We start from the raw sequence: 24,648 nt of genomic DNA on the forward strand, positions 1-24,648 counted from the left end.
GTGAGGTCTAAAGCAGAGAATACAAGCCTAAATACCTACAGAATGAAGTGGGCAAGTGGAAAGTATAAAAAACTGGAGACTGATGTCCCCTCTAAAAGTCATAGCCTATTTCTGCCATCTAGGAACAAGGGTGCATTTTTTTAAGACATCCAGAAATCCGGATATTTTAAAGTGAAATTTCTTGATTTAAAAAGGTTAAGAACTTATTTTTTAAAGCTTAGAACACTGCCTTTGGGCCTAACTTGATATTTCTCTGGGCCTGAACGTAACTACCCTATGAGCTACCTTAGGGTATCTGCAGATGCGATGTTGCCTTTGCAGGTGTCGACTCTACTAAAAGTTCTGAAGTATTCCAAGCATAAGAAGACTTTAAGGACAACAAGGAAATTACACCAGATTGAATGATGACTAATCTTTACAAAATAGAATTTTTTCACCTTGGTATGCATTAGTGAAATATGACCTCATCCTAAAGACAGACCGATGGGATTCCGAAACACCGCTCTCCCCACACGTAAACTCAAGCATGAGCACTTATTTCTCTTTCAGTGTCTGTCTGTGTGAGTTTATGTACATGGCGTTTTTGTTTTTGGCTGGAGGAAGTCATGTTATACAGAGGCATTGGGTGTAAAAAGGTAATGGAACAATGGCTCCCACTCTCAGTGTTTTCTGAGCTGCAGTTTTTCACTTCTCATGGAGAATGGTGTTGAAAACCACAGGATAAAATCATTATTTCCTTGAGAGATCTTGTGAGGTTCTGAGCCCAGAAAGCACCCAGGTGAGAACGTCTACACAGAGTCAGGAAGATGGTCATTCTCTCTGTTGCTCTCCAGGTTATCACATGGGTCTAGCACTTGGAGGACTCAAAGACAATACAGCTTCATTTGGCATCTCAAGGATGTGGAAGCTCTTAGTAGGTTGGGTCAGGGATTCAGCATCTTACGAAGGATGGCACTGAAAGTGACAAATGACCTATTTTGAGACATTTGGCAGCAGGCACCATCCACAAGGAGACAGAGTTGACGTAAGCCAACTCATTCCTGCATATCAGTGAAACCATCAAGGGAATAACCAGAAAATTGATCCCTGCCCACTATATACCCGCCACCATCACCATCTGTGGCCCTACTGAATGCATTATTCACCCTAATGATATCTTTATTAAGGCTGACCTAGGCTAATCCGCTATTCAAGGCGTTAGGTTCTTTTTGGTGAATATTGGTTGCCTCTGGTGATTAGTGATGGTTGGAGCCATTTGTTTTCTCTGCAATGTTATTGCCAGATATTATGTTTTAAAGAAAGCAAAAACCATACCTAAGTACCAATATTGATTAGTGAGCAGGCATCAAGACATGTGAATAATGAGGTCTTGCAAGTCAGGTGACGTCCCCACTCTCCATCCTTTCCACCCTGTTCTCTAGGAACTCCACAAGTCTCTTGAGCTAAAGGCTCATCCAGCCACAACAAGTATTCTGATGGCAGAAACAGCTATATTCCTCGTTTGATTAGAGCAAAAAATTCTCTCTCAAATGGGGAACTCTGGAGTGAGTGGAGTTCTAAACCTAGGATACTACTCAAAAAATATTAGCCTGCTGGGATTGTCAGAGTGTTAATCATGCAAGTGTAGATTTTTCTGTACACATCTTTCTGCCTGACACATACTGACACGATTCATTTCTCCAATGACATAATTTAATATTCTTTACATTAATTAATAAACCCTCCAGTGCCAAATCAGACTGATATGTGTAAGGGGAGCTATACAATAAGGTTTTCAGATTCTAACCAACCAGTTCTGATATATTCTGAAATGCAAGTTACCGAGCAGCTTACTTCACATACTATGTGACCATTCCTGCACTCTAGATCAATGTTAATTTAGATATGCACACACACCTTACACTGCCAAACTGAAGCACTTCAAATAAATTTTAGAAAATAGAGTAATATTCCAAGGAACTCACTTTTCAGTGAATTCACTTTACAGTGAAAGAATCCAAGCCCTTGGGATTCACTGATCTTACCCTCCAATCCAACATCTAGAAACAGCTAGTTCTATAAGTCAGTAGAATGCCTTTTTAGGACCCAGTGTTAACTAGGGGAAAACACCAAGCAAGAGAGGGGTGCTCTACATAGAATTGGAATTCACTCCACACCAGCAACCAGAAATGGGGCTCTTTCTCCCTGAAGGCACAAGTGTAAGATCCAAGAGGTCAAAGTGAAAGGATCCCCTCTTAGTTTTACACACATAATAACCATCACACAAATTTCATCTTGTGCAGTAGCACAACGTATTAATCAACACCCATGTTCTTGATCAATATTTCTATATCACAGACAGTTCTTTTTGTTAAGTCAATTGCTGGAAAAGCTCAGGGTAGCCAGGTGTGTTACAGCTTCAGATTCAGTGGGACCATTGCTGAGTCTTTTAGTGGAAGCACTATTCTCCTGAAATATTGAAATATTGAAACCATAGGAGCCCAGGGTCTGTCTTGATATTGGATAACAAAAGAGTGGTATGTAGCAGTAATAACACTTTCTTCCTGATTATAATTTGAATCTCCTTTTCAGTATTTGGGGAATTTCTCATATTATGAGTGGAAGAGATGCAGAGCCTACCTGTCGTTCTAGAAGCTCAGGTGCTCCCTTTCCAGGCCCCCTTTGTAGTTAGCACATGGGCACATGATCGCAAAGCCAATAACAAGCACTCACTCTGGAACTTGAAGACGAAACTGGTAAAGCAAAAAGTCAAGACAGGAGGGAACTTCTCTGAAAGTAGATGTGGGATGCATCCAGTTTCCAAGAGCACCAACATCTGAAATGCCAACAGCAGCATTCAGTTGAAGGTCCTGACTCTTCTGGTGTTTAGAGCTCACATCAGTGTCCTGTTGCTGTGTAACACGTTACAGCCATCTTAGCACCTTAAAACAATGCAAATGTATTCTCTTTACAGTTCTGTAGGTCAGAAGTCTGGGTAGACTTGACTGATTTCTTCACTCTGGGTCTCATAAGAAAGAAATCAAGGTGGTGTCCTGCCTGAGGCCTGATCTGGAGGCTCAGAGGGACAATCCGTGTATGGGAATGGCTCTGCCATGCACTCTGCTGACCCTGCAGGTTTCCACATAGACCAGGCAGGCAGAGGCTTGAACCACAGCTCATCTGAGCCTTGGCAGAATGCCTGTGATCCTCCCAGAGCAGGAGAGCATGGGAGGATCGTAAGGAGCTTCTGTGAGGTCATCTCCCCCGGACCTGTCTCCCCATGAGACATTTCCTCATCACCTCCCAGGTTATGATGAGGTATGGGGATTTCTACCCTGTCCCTTGCCCCCATCAGAATAGATTTGTAGGGTATAAAACTGCTGAGCTGTAGCCTAGAATTGGCTCCTCAGCAACGAGATACTCCACAGTTTGCGTTAGAGTCGCCTGGCCCCTTTTGCTTAGTGTCATCCTTTCTAGTGTGTGGGACGAGGACCGTGGGCAGCCGGAGCCTTTGGCTAGTCTTCCATGTGCTGATTATGTAAGTAATAAACGTCTGAATCCAAAAGTGGCTCACTGTATCTTTGCCAGTCGAAGCAGTCGGGTCTTGGTCTTGGCCTTGCCTTTTCTTGGGTGTGATTGATGATCCGCTTCTAAGGCTCGTCAGGTTGTTAGCAGAATTCAGTTCCTTGTAGTAGTAGGTTGAGCTCCCCATGCTTTGGCCAGCTGTCATCTGGGACCCTCTCTCAGCTCCTTAAGGCCACGTGCACTCCTCATCGTGTTGCTGCCTCCGATGGTGTAGCGTCTTACTCATGCTTCCAGTCTCTGTGACTCTTCCCTGTGCCATATCTCTTCTGCCTCCAGTCAGAAAAGTTCTCTACTTCAGGGTTCATGTGATGAGATGGGACCCACCCGGATAAAATAAGGTAGTCTCTTTATCTTAGAGTCCATTACCTTAAATACATCTGCAAAGCCCCTTTTGCCATGTAAAGTATTATAGGTTCTGGGGATTGGGATGTGGACATATTTGGGGTTCCATTTTGCCGACCACAGTTGGCCATGATGTTGGTTTCCCAACAGACCAGATTTGTGGTGCTGTTTGGACTATTGCTTTGGCTGTGTGGTCCACAAGCTTACTTGTCCAGCATTCTCAGCTACTCAAGCTACTGGGAGTAGCTGATATTCTTATATAAATTTATTTTCTTTTTGTCAGGGTCGTTTTCTGTTTCTTGCAACTAAAACTCAAACTGGTAAAGATACACGTGATTTTCAGCACTGTTGACAAGTATTGGATGAAATTTCTTGGGACTTAAAATTCTTTTCTAAATTATTACAGCTCCTAGTCTGACTTACAGATAACTTCTTTGCAACTCTTTGGTAGAAATAACAGCTTACACGTCCTTTTGTTTGTTGAGACAGTTTCACTTAAGACTTGTGGTATCCGTGTCTGTAACTCTAGCTTATGAAATAATTCCTGTATTCATGATTGTCTATTAGAATAGAAAATGATTGAGAAAATACATACCCAAAGACCAACACCTTGCTTCTCAATCCCAAGGAGAATCTTCCAACCTGCTCCCCCTCCCTCAGTCCTAGCCCCATCGTGACTGTGGTACAAACATCACGTGGAGTTGCAGAGAACAGTCACTCCACATCATTTAGTTAATTTCTTGGGACTATAGCTGGAAATAAGTGCTCCCCTTCTTTTAGGAGAGCACCAACGATAATCCCACAATGCCCTGCTTCCCCGCTTATTGAAGCACCATGTGTACTCTCATCTCTTTACTGCTATCTCCACTCTCATCCTCTTCCTGTTTAGGACATCTTATCATCTGGTACGTTCCCCATACCTCCCTGCCCCTGCAAAGCCTCTGCTGTGAACCTTGGATCCCTTTTTCTGGAAACAGTAAACCTTCCTCTAACTCTTGAACTTTACTGAAATCTGTCTCTCTCTAGAGAACTCCATTTCTCCCACATTTCCTGAGTCAGAGGCCTCTTATCTCCCTCTCATCCCCGACCCTGCAGGGCAGTGGGGCAGTGTGAGTGTTCTCCTTCCCACTGCCTCTTCCACACCACTCCTCCCTCCTTCCGCACTATCCCAGCCCCTCTGATACTCAGGCCATCAGCACAGACCAGACGTGCCACCCCTCCTGACTGCTGTCCCCTACAGACATCTTGCTCTTTCTCATTCCTTCGCTGAGGAGGTGACTCTTGTGGCCTCTGCTCAGATGCCATCTTCTTAGAGGACCTTTCTAGGACCACCCCATCAGAAGTCAATCGACTTCCTCCCCATTTCTTCTCTAACTTATCACCTTGTTCCTTTCCTTCGTAGCATTTATATTGTAAAACTGTTTATTAATTTATTTTTCATTCATTTAGTGTGTGGTTCTCTTGCTAGAATAAATCAGAGTTTTTGTCTACTTATTTCACAGTTGTATCCTCGATACCCAAAACAGTATCTGACACTTTAAGTAAAATTGCCTACCTGAAATTGGGTTAAAATAGCTATACACAGACTTCATAGTTATATGAAGTTCTACCTCAGTATTTTATCTAAGTAGCCAATTTTCCATACTATTCATAGAATAATAGGCTTCCTCCTCACTCACCTGCAGTGTTTTCTCTATTACACATTACATGCTTACATAAGGTCTATTTTATGATTTCCTACTCTGTCACTTAGATGCATATGCCTGATAGTTTCACCAAAGTCAATCCATTTTAATCACTGTGAATTGATAAATTTTGCAATAAATGAGAGGGGCAAGTTATTACTTTTTCCCTTTTAAGCTTTTCGTAGAAAATCTTCTCCAGATGAACACTAGAGTTCAGATTTGGGGGCACCTTCAAGGTAGAATGAAATGGAACAAATCATGAAGGGAAAAAAATCCTAAATTTGTTTATTTAAAAATATGAACTCTGTACACTGGGAAACATCAGTAATGAACTTGGGGAAAGTATTTGCAGGATACGTAGCAGTATTTGGGTAGCGGTCAGACCGATGCTGTGAGTCCTCGTGACATCGGGTTGTAGCGCCCCCTTCAGTGCTCTGGAGGGAACAGCCTGCTGACAAGCTACCCAACTGCCACGGCACATTCAGGAGAGGAAAGGGATGCTCCAGTCTGCCTTGCACTTGGAGAGCTTTAGGAACCAGTCTGAAAGAGAGAATGTGAATATTGAACACACTTAAGTGTGTCTGCAGATCTGACAGGTTGACTGGACAGAAAGGGGAAAATTGTGGAGTATGTCTGGAAGAAAGTGCCAGAACCTAGAGATCAGTGGGGAGACGGGTTCCAAGAGGAGTGTGAAGGTGGCCTGGCCACCGCCTGCCACAGCACGACCTTCGCACTTGGAGCACCTGTGCTGCCTGCGAAGGGGACACCAGCCTGCAAGATAATTGAGGAATCCGACTACCCTGGTGTGGAAAACTCTTCCAAAGAGCTGGGTAAAAACGTAGAGGAACGTGTCAGCTGGCCGGCCAGAGAGAACAGCCCCGATGTTGGCTCGGGAATATGGAGAAAAGCATCAGGCTGGGTGTCAAGGACTTGGAGACAGAAGGAGCAGCCATCACGGAAATGTATGGTTGTCTGATCTTTATGTGAGTTCCTCTCCTTCACTAACCAGGTTCCTAAAGAAGAATGTGGACCCCAGAAGTGCTTGAGTAAAGGGGGAGGCTCTGAACATTAAGACCTGTGGAATTGCAGAAAACCTGTAATCACTGGTAGGTGAGACCAGGACATCTACGGATTACCAACAAAAGAGACAAAGAGTTAATAATATCATTAATATAAGAGAGATTCCTGGACTTCCCTGGTGATCCATTGAGTAAGACTCCGCGCTCCCAATGCAGGGGGCCCGGGTTTGATCCCTGGTCGGGGAACCAGATCCCACATGCATGCCGCAACGAGGAAGTCCGCCTGCCGCGACTGGAGGATCCCGCGTGCCACAACTAAGGGTCCTGCACGCCAGAACGAAGATCCCGCTTGCCACGACCGAGACCTGGCCCAGCCAAAATTACTTAATTAATTAATTAAAGAAAAAAGGTATTCCTAACACTGAAACAAAGACAAGACTGTCTTTCCAATGGAAAAAACGTCAGTGAATATCAACAGATAATTTACTAGTGAATAAAGGAAACCAGAATATGTTACCCCAGAATATGCCTCTTTGACATAAAAATTATTTTGAGCTGAAGGCAGTTAAGAAGCAGTAAACACAGAAGAAGCTCCCCCCCCCTTTTTTTTTTGCCTATAGGAAGGATATAAATTCTCCTTTACTGTATACAGACTCTTATCAGCCCAGAGATGGCACCAGTGGACTCTGCAAACAAACCTTTGTTAAGCCCTTAGCTTCCTAGTTACCTCTCCACCGTTTACTACCTCTAGTCCAAACCCTTTTGTCTTGTCAATTCTTTGCAAATGTATTGATTCTCTGTCTAAAAGGCATAAAAGCTTCCTGCTTTGGTCACTTCTTTGGGTCCCTTCCTCTCTCGTGAAGGCTCCCTTGTGCATGTAAAAATTCAATAAAATCTGTGTGCTTTTCTCTGAACGTCTTTGTCAGTTTAATTCAGACCCAGTCAGGGACCATAAGAAGGTTGAGGAAAAGCATTTTTCTGCCCTGCATGAAGAACTGTGACTTATAAATGCACGTGTACAAACATTCAATTTAAACATGAAACAAGAAATAAAAATTAAAATGATAAGATACAATAAATTATCAACTGAACAGACACATGAAAAATGTTAACTACAACAATGTGGGTGGAAGAGAGAAGACCCAGGAGCTCCAGTGGGAATGTAAATGACAGAGCTTTCTAAGAAAAGGTTCGACAATAAATATCAAACATTTTGAAAATGCTCATGTTGTTTGACATAGTAATTTCATTTTTTAGGATTCAATCCAAGGACGTCACTCGAGTAGGGGACAAATATATACAAAGATATTTATTGCAGCATTTTTATAATGAAAAACATTGAAAACCTAAATACCTAGGGAATGGCTAAATAATTAATATAATACGTGTTACACAGTCATTGAAACATGTTTTAAAGTAATTTCAGTGACATGGAAAATATTCACTATCTAATGTACAGTTGAAGGAGAAAAAATTAAAAGATGCACAACTGTATATAGTATGATTACCTATGAGCCATAAAATCACTGAACTGTATCTCAGGCATCACCCAGGCCCCTGCAGTCATTTTATCTTATCTGTACCATATCATCAATAATTTAAGAAATACGCATTCCTGTGGGAAATGTCCCAAGGCCTTCTCAAGTCCGCAAATTTGAAAATACTGCCGTTATCTATCATTCTCTCCATAAAATGCCATAATGTATAACTTAAAATTTTAAGTGACCCCCTTAGACAATTAATGATTCTATAACTTCAGTACTAAAGTCCTTCTTTGTACAGCTATTCAAATTAATCCTGGTGGAAGCAATTGTAAAATAGTTTCACTGATGGCCTACTCTTGTCTCTCTGTAGAATACATCATAGTTCTGAGTTGAACTCACCATTTGACTCCTTAATATTATTTTCTGGCTGAGAAACATAACCTTTGGAGCAGCTTAACTTTTATCCCAAACTTAGTTGATTTTCTCTCAAGGTAGTTTTTCAAAAGATCTAAAATTGTCATTTTTTTTGGTCTTGGTTTACTTTTTAAACTTAATCATGAGCTGTAGTGAATAGGTAGGGCCAAGCAGACAACAGAGTTGAGTCAAAGTTTAGATACAGGGGAGCCTAGTAAGCTCACCCACCAAGAGACTTGGCATTTTAGCCAATTCTAGATTGTCAAGTTCAATTTCACGAGGCCTGCAAAATTACTAATGACTACTGCATGTTCCCAAATAATTGAAATCTTAAATGTTATGCACAAAGGCCAAGAATCCATTGTTTTGTTTTCTTATGGTTCTTGATTCCCAGTAAGATACTTTATCTGTAGTCTTTTTAAGTTATTATTATCCATGACCATCTTATTCCCCTTTCAAATAGCTTAGATAGAAGTCAGTGTCTTTGGGATCTAGCCATTTTCCAGCCTCTCCTTTACAGTAGTCCTGGATGCTGGGTGTTCTGATACCTAATTTACTCAAGGATGCTAGTTACCTTGTCTAAGATCATAGACCTAGTCAGGGGTAGGAGCCCCGACCTTTAGGTCCCAAAGCATGTGTTCTTTCCTTTAAACTGTGTCTCCTCTTAATTTCAGTGCTTGATTCTATAAAAGAGAAATGAGATTTACAGATAAGTTTCTAAAAAAGAGATCAGCGGGGAAGGGGGGGGATTCATCATTATTAAAGCATCCCAGATGATTCTAATATGCAGACAGAGCTGAGAACCAAGCTTCCCAAGTAGTCTGGGTCCGCTTACCTTGTTTCTGCTCCCTCTCCCCTCTGCATACATGTTCATTCTTGCATTTCATGACATTTTCTCATCTGTTTCCTTCATCCTCTAAATTCTACCCACTCCTCCTTAAAAATCTTATCTGGTCTCATGTCCCTCTTTAGGGCTGCACCCCTGAGGTTCTAATTAAGTACTAAAAGCCTCTTCATAGTTTCTCACTGTTTTTTGTGTTTGCCTTTGCTGCACAGCAATCTCCTCCACTAAACTCATCTTTTAAAGTGTGAACAGTTTCTGCAAGATGCAGTGGAGGAGACAAAAGAAGATCTATAAATCTCAGCTGACTGATTTTTTTTTTTCATTTATCAAAATGAAATGAATATGCAAGAAGTAAATGCCTACAGCTAGCCTGACCCTAAACAAGGAACTTGCACCTTCAAAGTATATAATTCCAGCTACAAACTTCAAGTACTCAATGGCATATGATGTATCGTAGGTTATATTATATGCCCTGCCTGGTGCATTTCAGCGCATTGGGGCTATTTCCCTGTTCTGAACAGTTTCCAGCGTTGAGACCTCAAATTGAAGTATTTCTACGTGACCTGGGCCAGCCGCCCAGCGTCCTCTCCTTCCTGTCTCCCAGGAGGTGGCCACTGCCATTAAAGCAACACACCATCCTAGTCTGACTTCTCCTTAGAAGAGCTGTCCTCCGTGCAGGCTGCAAAATGCTGCTAATTAGGTGTGTTGACTGGCCTCTCCCTTTCAGTGTGCCTTACCTTCCCTTTTCTCCAAGCCCCATCCACTTCTTTCCTCCTTAGACTGAAGAGCTCCCCTTAGATACAACGTGATTTAGAAATCAGAGCGGTGGAGGCAATCAGGATAGTTACATAAGGCCATTAAAGGTCCTTCGTTAGCATCGAGTGCCCCTTTGTAGTGAACGGTGAGGCGTGGGAGGAGGAGGCTTTAACCTCTCTGCAGGGAAGCAGCCTCAGAAGCTGAAGCTTTCCCCGCCCAGGATAAAGGCAGCAGCCTGTATGTAACAGACCAGTCTGTAAGGCAGCATTGCTTACCAGTGATGCAGAGGGGGGAAATGTTTGCTCAGTCCTTCTAGGGTCCCTGGCTTGATCTGAAAATTAAACTGACAAAGACAGAGAAAAGCATACAAATTTCATTGAATTTCTACATGTAGATGAGAGAGTCTTCACAAGAAAATGAAGACCAAAAAAGTGACCAGAGCCAGAAGTTTTTCTACCTTTTCGACAAGGAAATAGTAAATTTGTGAAGAATTGGAAAGACAAAGGGGTTTGGGCCAGGGGTAGTTAATGGTGAAGGAGTAACTAGGAAGGTGAAGTTTAGTTTAGCAAGGTTTGCTTATACAGCCTGCTTGGCCCTAAATTTTCTATCTCTGGTGATAAGAAAGTCTTCTTTCTGCCCTGTACAGGGAGGGTAGCTTTCACAGGGGAGTTTTATGACCTGTTTCAGGGAAGAAGGGTGACAAGGCAGGGAAGAGTGACCTTCTTGCTTCTGCCTGTTGTTTAAAAATTCCTTAAGATATTTAATACGCCAAGATGCCATATTTGGGGGTGACCTGTCCTGAACCCCATCAGTGAGAACACTGATTCTGGAGTCAGCTGGACTGGGGACTGGGCTTTGAATCCACATCACCACTTGTTAGCTTAGAGACCTTGGGCAAATTGCTGAATTTCTCTGGACTTCAAATCTTTCATCTCTGAAGCAGGGGAATTTATATCTATCGTACACAGTTGTGATGATTTAGTGAGACAGTCTGCATAAAGTGTTTAATATGGAGCCTATGTTCAAAAAATGACAGCTATTATTATTGAGTGTCCAAAGTGCTGTCCCACTGAGGGCTTAATTCTTTAAATTTACAAGGTGCTTTTTCTCATAGTACCTAACGTGACCCTCATGCAATCTGTGAGATAGACATTTCCAAGGTAGGTATTTTATCTCCTAGGAGACTTTTTTCCCCAGATCTGGTAAGTAGCAAAGTCAAGACTCAAAGCCATCACTTGAGGGTCCAGGGCACTGACCCCTGGCCACAAAGTACCTCTTGACTCTCCAGGGGAAGAGCCAGCATCTGCAGAGACTGTGATTCCCCTGTGACTAATGAGTTTCTAAATGATGTGCAGTGGTGTGTTCTGGTTGTTTTCATTCCATCTGCTTGATTCAGCCAGGAAGCATTAAAGCTGAGAACTCCAGCTCTCACATGCTGTCAATTTGTTTAATGATTATTCTAGGAGCAGGTGATTTCTATTAGAAGGCAAGTGACAGATTGCCTATTAGAAAGAAGTGCATGGTTTTCAAACTAGGGACCCTCAGCACTCAGGGAAGCAGAGCTGGCTCTTCCCAACCCCTCACTCGATAGCCAGTTAATGATGTGATTATCTGAGTGTTATTTGGCCAGGGTGGGGTACTAGACTCTGAGCATCCCCATTGCCAACTGCTGCTTCACTCCAGAAGCAGGTGGGAGACGTAGGGTGAGAAAGAATAACAACCAGTGTGTGGCGGGTTTAGAAAAAATCTGGAAACCAAAAGGGCTCCCAGCAACTTATTTGCCAGTTAGAGAAGGGATTAGAGGAGGACTCACAAAGCCAAGGGGCAGAGTCCTGGACCATCTTTCTTACAGCACCGCTGACTTTCTAGGGGACACTTGTTGAATTTCTTCTACCTTTCTGTGCTTTGTTTTGTATCATCTCATTAAATGGGGAAATTTTTAAAGATTCCCCTATTTCTTGATTTTTGGGGTGGACCTGGATTGTCTATGATTGAGATCACTCTTATAAAATGGTCTTTGCAGCAAGAAAAGCCCAAGCAGAAGACAGCATTTTGAGTGGAGACGCAATAAAATGATTTACTATTTTGGTTCTTTCATTAGATTTTCTAATCCAAGGATGGTGCTTCAGGGCAAGGATTAATTTTGCAAACATAAGTAACAATTCTCTGATGTATGGAAATCCAGAGAGGAGAGGTATCCAGAGCAACCTTTCCCAGACTAATGAGATTCCTGTGCACAGCCCCAAACATCTGTCCCTCCTCCGACTTCCCGGAGCTGAGCCGAGGCATTTGCAGACAGAGAGAGACAGGCTCTCCTTTACCCACTGTTTCTCAGGACTCCATTTCTTCCCCCTACTCAGAGCAGGAAACTGCAAAGGTGTGATTTTAGAAGGTTTTATTCGTATGTGCCCTAAAGCAAAAAAAAGCCTAACTTTTCCTTTAAAAAAAAAGGATAGGGGTTCAAGGCGGACCTTCAAGGCCAAAGTTAGTCAGTGTTGCTCCCTAGTGGCAAGATTTCCAAAGAGCAACCTTTGCTTTGGTGAGGACAGTAGTCCCTGGGGTCCCGGGAATGTTGGTTCCAGGACCACCTCATACCAGAATCCCCGGATGCTCGTCTCATATAAAATGGTGTGATAAAGTTGCCCTCCATAGCTGCCAAGTTCCACATCTGCAGATGTGGAGGGCTGACTGTAAGTGCAGTGACACTTGTCACTGGCCCTTGGCACTGGTGATTGTAGACAGTATAAATGAGGAGGGGGAGGGGTCCTTGCTCAACGATGGCCGTTCCATGGAGTTTGGCTTTCTCAACCAGCAAATGAAATCTTGCCACCAAATTGCGTTCTCCTTTCACTGTCTCTTGGCCGGAAAGGATGTGACCCATATCCCTCTTGTAGCCCTCTTCCCATGCCTCACCCCCTGCCCAACCAGCAATCAGTTCAATGCTTGTTAGAAGTGAGATCAAAAGATGTTTTAAAATACTCAGGAGGCCCCAAGATTTTACGGAAGAAGCTGACCATTAGTGCTTGATGACTACTCACCATCCTAGGGTTATCTTTTTCCTCCAAAATGCTGTGCATTTGGATGGGTGGGGGTAGCTCTGCTTTCACAAATTGAAGAATATATTCCTCTGCCTTGATCTCGGTTTCCTCATTTAAAAAAAATAAGTAGAACTTGGGGAATGAACAGATTTAATGCTCAGTAATTCTTGTACCTCAGTGCTTATCTATATAGTTTTTACATATTCCAAAAGGCCCTTACTTCAAGGACATACTGAAAGAAGAAAATAAGTGTATTAATGCAGTAGCTACATTAAAACTCTATATCAAGGGTATTGCTTATAGAGGCAGTTTTTCGACAAATGCAATGAAAATCACAATGCTGATGAAGAAAGTCAGAAATACTAATAAAGAGGGCAACATTACCCTGTGATGGGAGAAATAATAGAGCTACGCGAATAAGCCAAGCTCTGTTTCAGCAGATGTTAACCAGTCTCAGAGCATTTCATTTGCCTTGTGCATGCATATCACTTGTTTGGATTTTCTTTAAAAATACGTAGATAAAAAGAAACTTGGTTTCTAGGAAGTTATTTTGTGTCTCTAGAGATTTCATTTCCCTCCTGACATAATTGGAAAACTGCTGGGTTGTTCCCCACACCAAAGATGGAGCTAAAATCCAGTCCTTGCATCTCCTGCCAAAACTCGCAAAGAGACGGGTATTTGGAGAGGGGTGTTTGGGTTAGCGTGCCAATTCAACGGGAGCTGATACAGAAAAGATGGCTTTCATCTACTCTGCTGTCAGTGACAACTCAGTTTTTCAATCTGATCTCCAAGTTGGATATGATTGCCTGGAGACTCTGACACACAGTTCGTTGAAATTGGGATTTTGGAAACACACTCACACAGCACCCAGAGGAATCATGCAACCAGCTGCTGGGACAATGCTTGGTGATCCACCTTAGCTTGTCCATGGTAGACCAGTAGTTCCAAACAGGAGCAGTAGACAGAATGGGCAAAGCAATGGCCTCGTGATCCCTGCATTGGAACCACGGCCAGAATCGCTGGGTGGAGCTGCCAACATGAACCTCCCCATTGTTGCTCTCACACCACTCTTGCTGGTGGGCATTAAGCATTCCAGTGAAATCACCAGCTTCATGTTCAGCTGGGCTGATTGCTGAAGAAGCTGATTGCATTATTCATTCTCATGAAAAGATTTTTCGGACTCTCAAGGATCCATGGAGATTATATTGGAAAAAAAACCCCCCAAACTCCAGAGTTATCAACAGTCTAATTTATCCTTCTATTTTTTCAAAAAGGACAGAGTCACAGAGGATAAATAGAGAAAGCCTGAACAGAAAATGGGTTTTTGGTTAGAAGCCCTGTATTTTGTACGATTTGTCTCTTTGTTTTTGAAACCCTGTATTTTGTACGATTTGTCTCTTGGTTTTTGTTTTTCATTTCTCCTTTCTACTTCTTTTCCGGGCGGTTCTTCCATCTTCTTAAAAACAACAACAAAACCAGAACCAACCAACCAAACAAAACCCTGCTGGTTATTTCCCTATGAAATACTTCCATCTACTGGCCAAATGGAGAAGGCTCATGTCTCAACTTCTTCGTTCTACTTGTACTAGGATTTATGAAGACCACCCTCCAAACATCTAGTACAATAATCAGAAATCACAAATCAGAAAATTAAAGAGGTTGAGGAAATTCTTCACTTTGAACCTAGCAATTCACCCAAGTAAACCTCCATGTATTTGACACACATATGCAGTTTGCAGTCACCCAGAATAAAGTATAACTCTGCAGTATCACAGAAAGCAAATTAGTGAGAAGAAAGGATGAGAGAACAGGCAGAGAGATGGGAAGAGGTGGCCTCTCTGGCAAAACAGTTAGCATCTTTCTAATCAGATCACATGGAACGAGGCTCTGGGTTCAGAGATGGAATCAGAGATTATGGCCTAGGTAACCATAATTCCTCTATGAAGAAAAGTAATTCCATGAGAGCTGAAAAGAAAGAAAGTTGTGTTCCAAGTTAACTTATCAAAGGGGACACCCTTTCAATAAAAAACCCTCAGAAATGGTGCTTCTTCCTTCTTGTTCTTTTTTTTTTTTCACATTTCATACCTGTGCTTCATTTATTGTATTTTGCTTCTGGAAGTTTGCACCTCTTAATCTCCCTCACCTATTTCTCTCATCTATTGATGGGCACTTAGGTCGCTTCCATATCTTGGCTATTGTAAGTAATGCTGCAATGAATATAGGTGTGTGTGTACCTTTTCAAATTAGTGTTTTTTCGTTTTCTTTGGCTAAAATACCCAGGAGTGGAATCGCTGGATCATGTGATAGTTCTATTTTTAGTTTTTTGAGGTATCTCCATACTGTTTTCCGTAATGGCTGAACCAATTTACATTTCCACCAACAGTGCACGAGGGTTTCCTTTTCTCCACATCCTTCCTACTTCTTTTTGATGATAGCCATTCTGACGGGTGTGAGGTGGTATCTCATGGTGGTCTTGATTTGCATTTCCTTGATGATTAGTGATATTGAGCATCTCTTCATGTGTCTCTTGGCCATCTGTATGTCTTCCTTGGAAAAAATACCTATTAAGATCCTCTGCCCGTTTTTTAATTGGGTTGTTTGGGTTTTTTTGATGTTGAGTTGTATGAGTTTCTTGTTCATTTTTAAAAAGAATCCATATGGGAAATGAGGTCAGACAGTGGAATACGGAAAGGTGTTTCCAATCTATTAGAGAACTAATCTGGGCTTACAGAATCAAAGATTCATAATGTGTCAAAGCTGGTAGGAATCTCAAACCCCAGAGCAGCCTCCTTATTTTACTGATGAGAGAACTAGGATTGGAGGAGCATGAGAATCCTGTGGAAAGACTTCTATTTCAGAAGTAACCCAACAAATTCAACAAAAGGTAAAAACAAAACTCAAGGTTTCTGTATGGATTTTAAATACAAGTACATTGTTTATACCAGCCTCTCCAGAGCCGATAATTTCTAAAAAAACAAACCCATATGCTCACCAAAATAGCATGGGCATTCTACTGGGCTAAAATAACTACCACAGTGGACCATCTTCTGTGCTTTGTCCACTTAGAATAAATAGGGAATGACAGAGTGAAGAAAAAAGTACGGTGCCTTTTTTAAGTACGGTGAGTTTCAATAGATCATGGATCTAAATAGAACCTAGACTAAACCATATTCCCTCAAAAGAAATCTCTCTTTAAAATTGGTTCATCTACTATCTCTCCTATTCCATGCAACTTTGAGAGGAATTAAACCAAAATTGAAAACTGAAGAAGGTGAAAGGTAAAGATCTGGTGCCTAAAATAGCTTCATGGAAATACCTTGAGAGACAGTGCAGCATTTCCAAAGTGATAGACATATTAAGTCAACAAGAAGATGCTTACCTCAGACACAGCTTCCACTGTGACATGAGTGTCCTGGGGAGGTAAAACCATCTTCATCCTTGACTTTAGACCTGATTTTGTCATTGACTAGCTGCCTGAACTGAGGCCTCGTATGTCTTCACCAGTGTGTTTGACCAATGGTGTAGATGTCCCTTGGGGTATGAAATAAACCCCTGCTTTTTGAAATAGAAGAAGGTAGGGTTAAACCATTAACTAGGATGGATGGTTTCAGGCCCTTAAAAGATACCATTACCATATTATTCATTACTTTCAGAAGCGTTCAAAACACACACATTCACGAGTGCTGCTCTGTCCACTTTAAAAATGAAGTTCTTTCTCAGATACGGCACGTTTCTTGAAGAGAGCAAATTTTTGAAATGAAACATTTATTTAGTCTCATTATAAAGTATAATTTTTCCAGAATATCTGAGTGCCCAGAGGTAAATTACAGAGATGTGTACAAAGTGAAGCTGTTTTTCTAATCAAATCACTGGCATGGTAAAAAATTCATCTGAACTGAAAAATAAAAAGTTCATCAGTAGCAGAGTCTTCATTTCTTAAGCCTCGTCTTACAGGCGCAGCAGTGACAGGCCCCAACGACCACCCGGAAGTACCAGCCGGAGGGCGGGGTCAGCCTTGACACATCCTCACCCCACGTGCAGACCTGACCCCCTGGACTGGACTTCGCTCACACCTGCCCACTCGACTCCACCCAGCAGCACCTGGGTCTCACCTGCACTAGCCTGCACTCACTCCGACCAGTGTCTTCTCTGTAGGGAAGCCAGGACCGTCCTTTCAATCACTTAGCTCCCTTCTTTAAAATCCTTCAGCTGTTTCCTCTTAAGATAACATTTTTTGTTTGTTCGTATTTCTTTTTATCTTAAACTGGAACACAAAGGTTCCCTTCTGACACTGCCAGCCTTCTCTTGGGCCACTGCTTTCCAGCCAACCAGCATCTCCAGAAGTGCCATTTCCCTTCCCACCTTTGCCCACGAGAATCCCCCAGCCTCCCAAGGTTTGTCCCAGCTTCCCGAAGCCCCCTGGGGCTCCGGGCCCGGGTAGCTTCTCACGCTTCAGACCCCAGCTTCAAACACGACATACTTGAGGCAGCCTCCTCACCACCTCTAGGGATCCTCACCTCGGTGAGGGTCCTCCTTCCACTACTTGGCTTCTTCCCCAGACACTTTCCAAGTTTCTAATTGTAAACGTCTTCCTCCAGTAACTGTATCCCCTGGGAGGGGATGAACTAGGTTTGTTCTGTTCACCACTGTGCTGCCAGTGCTTGGAACATAGTAGTTGCTCAGTGCGGATGTGCACATGCGCATAGACACACACATCATGTCACCGTGTACACACCCACACATATACACACCACACACCACGCCCTATGCATATACACACTGCTGATGGCACTTCCTTCGGAGGACAGTTTGTAGTGAGACGTGGGAAATACGGAGTAGGAAGGTGTGATTAACTTAAGATCCATGTATCAATAGATTCAGTATTTCATTCACCTAACAAATATTTTGACAGATCGATGATTTATTCATTCAGTCACCAGTTATTTACTAAGTTCATGTGATTTGCCTGGTATGTGCTGGGTGGATGATTGGACACGGTACTTGGTGAAGAAGACAAGAGGTAGGATCCCCAAACTTGTGGAGCTTATGGTCTGGTGAGGGAAGACAGAAAATAAACCAGGGAGCAAGGAAATAACAGAACTATAAGTGCTATGACGTGCTAAGGAAGAGGGGGTTGGGATGCCGTAACAGAATCCTGGAGCTGGGCCCTCCTTTTTGTAGGATGGTCAGGAGGTCGTGAAGGGACATTCAAATGAAGACTTGAAAGCAGCAGCCACTAGAGATGGGAGTGGGTGATCCAGGCAGAGAGAACAGTGTTGTAAAGGCTGGAAAAAGCAAAGCCTGCGTGTTCTTGTAGCTAAGAGGAAGCAGTGCGGCTGGAGCACAGTGTGGATGAGGCAGCATGGGGTGCAGGGTGATCAGCTAGCCCAGTTTGTCTCCCAGGGTGCTGGATTTTCACTACTGAGCCTGAGGCAGTCCTGGGGAAACGGAGATGGGTGCACAGCCTAGGTTCAGGATGAATTTGGAGAGACTGATTTGAAACCATCCACACATTTTTGGACTCACCACAGAAGCTAATAATATTATCACAGTAGAAGAACATTAGAGAAACAAACTACCTGTCTGTTTAAATTGAATTAAACATTTTTCTGTTCTCATAGGTCAGTTTCCAGGAAAAGGGGAAAAGGTGCCTAGACAGCATCTTGGAAAGAATTTGTAATACTTTGACAATATTCAATCACAAAAGTTAGGAAGTGAGAAAATTTCATTGATGGAGACAGCTTAATCAGACTAAGTCAATGATGTGAATGAACTTTGACTTGGAAACTGTGATCTTATTTTCCAAATACCTATAGGCGTATAGTGTGTATGTGATACAAACAAATAAATCCCTCCCTTCCTCCCTCCGTCCCTTCCTTCCCTTCCCCTCCCTTCCCTTCCTTCCTTTATCCTCCTGTCTCTTCCTTTCTTTATGATCAATGCCATTCAGAAAAAGAACTCTAATAGCTAACAGTACCTTTTCTTGTATTGAGTTTTATGCTTTTCTAAATATGATCCCACTACCTTATTGAACCTCAATGATTCTATCAAGTCTGTATTATCATAAAATAAGACTATGAAAAATTAAAGTGACTCGGTAGGCACCACACAGTAACTTAACAGAAGAGCTGGGGCTGGAGCTCAGAGCTCTGAACTCCTAGAGCACAGTTCTTTATCATGCTGCCCTCTGCTAGTTAGCTAGCTTAATGACGGCATTTTTTGCAAATTATAGGTAAACTTAAAGGAAGGAAATATACCTGTGGTAGCATTTCTATGAAATGCTATCGTTAGGTCTGCCACTGGTAGCAGAGTCATGACAGACCCCAAAGGACAACAACATTTCTCCTGGGTCTCATCAGCTCATGTCAGGTCATCTTCACAATAACTAAGAGGAACTAGCCCCTCCCTCGGGCACTGACATTTCGCCTGCCACTCGTGCACGCTGAAAGGCATGACATTTCTTACACCTTTGAAAACATCAGAGGAAATAAAAGCTATTGCTCTCATTTTGAACTTTACCTCCGCTGGACCAAAGGGTTTGCTGACAGGGTGGGGATAAAAGCAAGAAAGGGGAGGATCCCATAAGGAAGAGATAAGGGGAACAGATTCCTGAGCTCAAAAGCAACCAACCAACGTTCACCCGGGTGAAATTGCTTCCTGCAGCTCCTGCACTCTGTACCATGCCTTTCCGACTGAGAGGATATGAAAAAATCCTGAAGTACTTTTCTCTTCCGTCCTTCTGTGGTTACTGAGAATGTGGCATCACTTAGAAGAATCAGCACGTTGACACACATGTGGTTGGAAGTCATTTCACTCAAAAAGAGTTGTCCTGCTTGAAGTTGTTTGCACAAACCAAATAGATGACCCTTTGACCATGACCATAAAGGATACAATTTCCTCAGGGTCGTGGAGAAAGTCAGTAACAGCATCCAATCTAGAATTCTGGTCTTCCGAAGACCTACGTCGTGGACCTTCTGCCATTCATTCATTTGCATCCTGTGAGTCGGCACCTCGGTTGTTACTGGACCCTCTCGCTGTTACTGCACGGGGCTTAGGACTCTAATACACCGAAGTCCAAGTCCTGGAATCATTACCATGTGATCATGACATCATAGAAGAAGCAGCCCGACAATTCTGTCTCCTGATGTGTCTAACCAAGTCAGAGGACAATAGTGGGGAAGCCCTGGGGAAAATGTCTTGTACAGCTGAGATCCAAGCAGCGTTTATTCTTTCCTCCCTTGTGACCTTCTTCAGCGGACTCCTCATCTTATTAATATCCAGGCTAATCTGGAGGAGCATTAAAAAATGGCAAAAGAGCGAGGGAAAAGGAATTTTCTTGGTCAGTTCCCCTGTATGAAGATCAGAGACAGGTTTGGCATGCGTTTGTGTTTAGAAGACCATGGAGGCTTCACTCAGTTTTCCCGGGTTAACCGCCAGCTCTGATGCTGTGGCTTAGACACGGGTCCATCCTGCTCAGGGGTGGAAAACAGGACCCCAGGCCGCCATGCCAAAGGGTGCAGCTACAGGGCCAGGCCTCCTCTCCCACCACTGGGAGAAGCAATGCCTTGTGTGGATGATGGTGCATGTGAGCTCTGGAAACAGACGTCATTGTTTTGAAAAAACCATCCGCTAACATGAGGTCTATGCCTCTATTTCAAATTTTAAAATGCCAGTTGTGTTGGGTACCACGAGGAAGGCAGAAAGGAGCATCAGTGTCAACCTCGCCTTCATGGATCATTCACGCAGGATGCTCATATACTCACGAGTATACATTGCCTTTTATACACGTTAATACAACACTCGGAGTTGTGCACGCATGCAGAAACCCATGCATACATGCACACGCCATCCAGCCACAAACTCAGGGACACTTCTTTACACCCAAACAAGCTTTGCAAGGGTGGGCACTATTGAATAACAACTGGAAAATGATGATGGTAAGAATAATGGTATCCTATCCAGGTAAGACTCTGCTTAAGAGAATAAAAACGCTCAAATGTTACATAATGGCTGTTCTGGTACCAATGGTTGAAAGCAAAGATCTGTTCACAGTTTTTCTTTCCCCAACTTTATTTTTCTGATTTCCATAACAGAACACGTCAACTGTGTTTTGTAATTAATACTGAAAAGTTGCTTGAAACATTGCCTCTTGATGCTAAACATTGACATAAAATAAAAGAATTTATAACTTGGTAACTTTTTAAGGTCATTGCCAACGTCATCATATGAAATTCAGGTGTCTGCATTCTAGAAGGGCCCAATATGGAATTTTATAGATTTTGTCGCTAAATGAGTTTATGCTGTTACTAATTATTTCTAGATTATAGACAGTAAGCAGTGGCATAGCAATTGAGGAATGAATCCTGGGGTTCTGATTTCTTAACAACACTGACGGTGCGTGAACGGGCACTGGATATGGTGAACATGCCTTCTGCCTTTTTTTTCAGTGCACAACTGAATTGGTGGAATTGTTTAATCTCCTTAGACTTCTGCTCCAGGAAATGTATCTTCTTCCCCATTATATTCATTTTTGTGTGGTTACAAAAATGTGAGAACGCATTTGGCCATAAACATTTGCTGTATTTTTCATTTCATTCTTTTGATATAATTTATGTCTGCCCTCCAGTCCAGAGGTACCTTTTCATTTCGAATAGGAAGCAGATGTTACAAAATGTTAATAAGCAGGGTCTGAGCAACCAGAAGACTATACTGTTCCGCTTCTAAATCTTGAGGAGAGAGTTTCCTAACAGTTGAGTGACTTCTTAATAATTCACCATATCTAATTAGATTGAGAGTGTTGTATTTTTCTCTAAGCCTTTGGGAAAGTTGGCCTAATGCAAAATTGTCACAAATCTAAGTACTGTGGAAAGTTCTTTTAAAAATTATTTGGAGAGTCATAATTTTCTCCTTAAATGTGCATTTTAAAAGATTTACTACATTCATAAGTATGATTTTATTATATCTTAGGGCCAGTTTGTTTTGCCACAAAAGGCACCTCAATTTTATAATGGAATTCAAATGAGTGTTCCATATTCATGCCATTGAATAGTTTTTTAAAAAATCAATGCCCAGACCACTTCCCAGGCATGCACAGGATGAGTCATATGTATTAGTGGCAATCGTTGATCAAGATATAAACTCTATCAAATAGCCATTTAATGAGACTTCTCTTCTTACCATTCAGAAAATACGAATAGAAAAATTTAATCATTTCAAAAGCCTGGCTCCACATAAAATGAGCTTTTCTAAAAGTCAGAGGTCTTAGTCTGCATGGTGTGGTCAATCCCGGTTCACTTGTGTCTTTCTCAGGGGTAGTTCAAGACTGTCAACAGACACAGAGGCTAGTTCAGACTCCAGACTGTCCTCATTGCCTGCCCACCGGCAGGTCATTTAATTTCTCTGTACCTCGGTTTCCTTATCAATAGAAAATGGATTTAATCAGACTTACTTTGGCTACCTCATAGGATTATTATAAATTTCAAAGACAGTGGTCCCTTTGTATCCCTTTGTGGTTGCAGGACACACCCCGAAAATCTGAGGATGCTCAAGTCCCTTATATAAAATAGCATAGTACTTGCATATAACTTGTGCACATACTCCGGTACACTTCAAATCATTTCTAGATTAGTTATAATACCTAATACAATGTAAATGCTGTGCAAATAGTTGTAAATATAATGCAAATGCTATGTAAATAGTTGTCAGCACCCCATAAATTCAAGCTTTGTTTTCTGGAACTTTCTGAAATTTCTTTTTTTAAATATTTTCTATCTGACGTTGGTTGAATATGCAGTTGCAGAACCCGCGGATACATAGTGGGGATTGTATAATAAGTAAAGATAGTTTGTAAACTTGAGGAAGGATCATAATTTCAACAGGATGTGACACCAAATAAGGAATTAAAATCAACATAAAATGGCGAAAAGTTTCCTTCTTCTTTCTCACTCAAAAAAGCAAATACTTAAGTAATCACCTAGAAATCCATTTGTAATTTTTTTCTTTGTCTGTGTATCTTGATAGAAAAGGATAAGACACTTATTCCCAGAACAGAGAGAAGCTCGCTGCTCCCGACCCTGATCGTAACAATAGTGTCAGTGTGAAGGGTCTGGGGCTGAGAGTATGTGAGATGGGCATGGTGAAGACTGCAGAATTCAGAATGAAGATACTGCCAAAGAGAAGTAAAATGCAAACCCAGTAAAATTCATCATGTGAAATAGGGAATAAGTGAGTTCAGGGTTCCCGGGGTTGGACAAGGTGTAGTGCGTTCTGGCTGACGCTCCAGCAGGAGACACCATCAACACGCATAAAACAGATGACCTTCTCTGAGACCCAGCTCACTCTCGATTTCTTTCTCTTGCTTCTAGGAAGTAATGTCACGTAGCATGGACCGTAAACGTTCAAGAAGTCTCACTTTCCAGGGAGTTTTTCGTGATCGTGTAGAAATGTTGCTCTCGGCACAGACCTTTGTGGGACAGGTGTTGGTGAGTACATTTCCAGTGCTCACGTGCTAAGGAACTTTAGCCACGAGTGTGATGTATGGTCAGTGTGAAAGCATCTGCTGGCCTTATCTAAAATATCACTACCTCCCAACGGCTGTCTCCTTTTGTCTATGCTCTCTACTGATGATTCTGCTTGCTTTTTCTTTGGAGTGAATGTAATTACTTGGCATTACATTTCCTATTTGTTGTCAGCCTATCCAATAGAAGAAAGACTTTGTTAGGGCAAAGGTTGTGTGCATTTCATTCTCCTTGTATGTAGATGGATGTCTGGCATGCAGCTGTTGCTCAAAAAATGTTGGTTTTTAGTGGATTCTCTGCCCTGTGAGGTACAACTATTTTCCCCTGCTTTGATTCCAACAGCTTCCTTTCTTCATTTCACAAACTGGTCTTTTTTGCCCCTCTATGATATTTATCATTTACTTCCTGTTTTAATCTAGGTAAACATTGACATATTAAAACTCAGTCCAGGCATCATCTCCTTAGGCAAATTTTACCTTATCTCCATATTAAGCTAAGAGTCCCCCTCTCTAAGTTTCTATCATTTCCATTGAACGCTGTTAAATTAAAATTATCTGTGCATAAGCCTGTCTACCCTAGTGCACTATGGACTCCTTGAGAGAAAAGACCATCGGGGAAATGTTTACACCCCATTGTCTGGAAATAGCAGATGCCCTGTAAATGAATATTGCCCCATTGTCATTTCAGTAGTATCGTTTGATCTGAAACATTCAAAAACAATCTGTAATTTGAGGGTATGCTGCCATCCCATGGTGGCATGGTGGAAGGAGACGTATGTGAACTAAAGATTATCCTCTGCTTTTTGTAATTAGTACAAACATTGTTCTTTTCTAGTTAATGTTGTTTAATTCCGATCTAACTAATTCTTAAAACTTAAAGTACATAAGTAAAACTGCTTTGATAAACTCTGCAGGGAATACTGAATCATCTGGAAATGTGTCTCTCCTTTTTTTTCCTTCTAAAGTTTTGGTCTCTTTTTTGAAAT

At 42.1% G+C, this 24,648-nt stretch overlaps 1 protein-coding gene across 1 annotated transcript in view; it reads left to right on the plus strand.

The window, feature by feature from the left end:
* KCNU1 (potassium calcium-activated channel subfamily U member 1) overlaps positions 1 to 24,648 on the plus strand; it is a 175,196-nt gene that overhangs the window by 15,752 nt on the left and 134,796 nt on the right. Inside the window, 1 exon segment of the mRNA XM_068531985.1 lies at positions 23,511 to 23,627. Coding sequence (XP_068388086.1) covers positions 23,517 to 23,627 — 111 coding nt within the window. The 5' untranslated portion in view covers positions 23,511 to 23,516.

Source organism: Eschrichtius robustus, chromosome 21 (genome assembly GCF_028021215.1).
Source record: "Eschrichtius robustus isolate mEscRob2 chromosome 21, mEscRob2.pri, whole genome shotgun sequence".
NCBI classification, from domain to species: Eukaryota; Metazoa; Chordata; class Mammalia; order Artiodactyla; family Eschrichtiidae; genus Eschrichtius; species Eschrichtius robustus.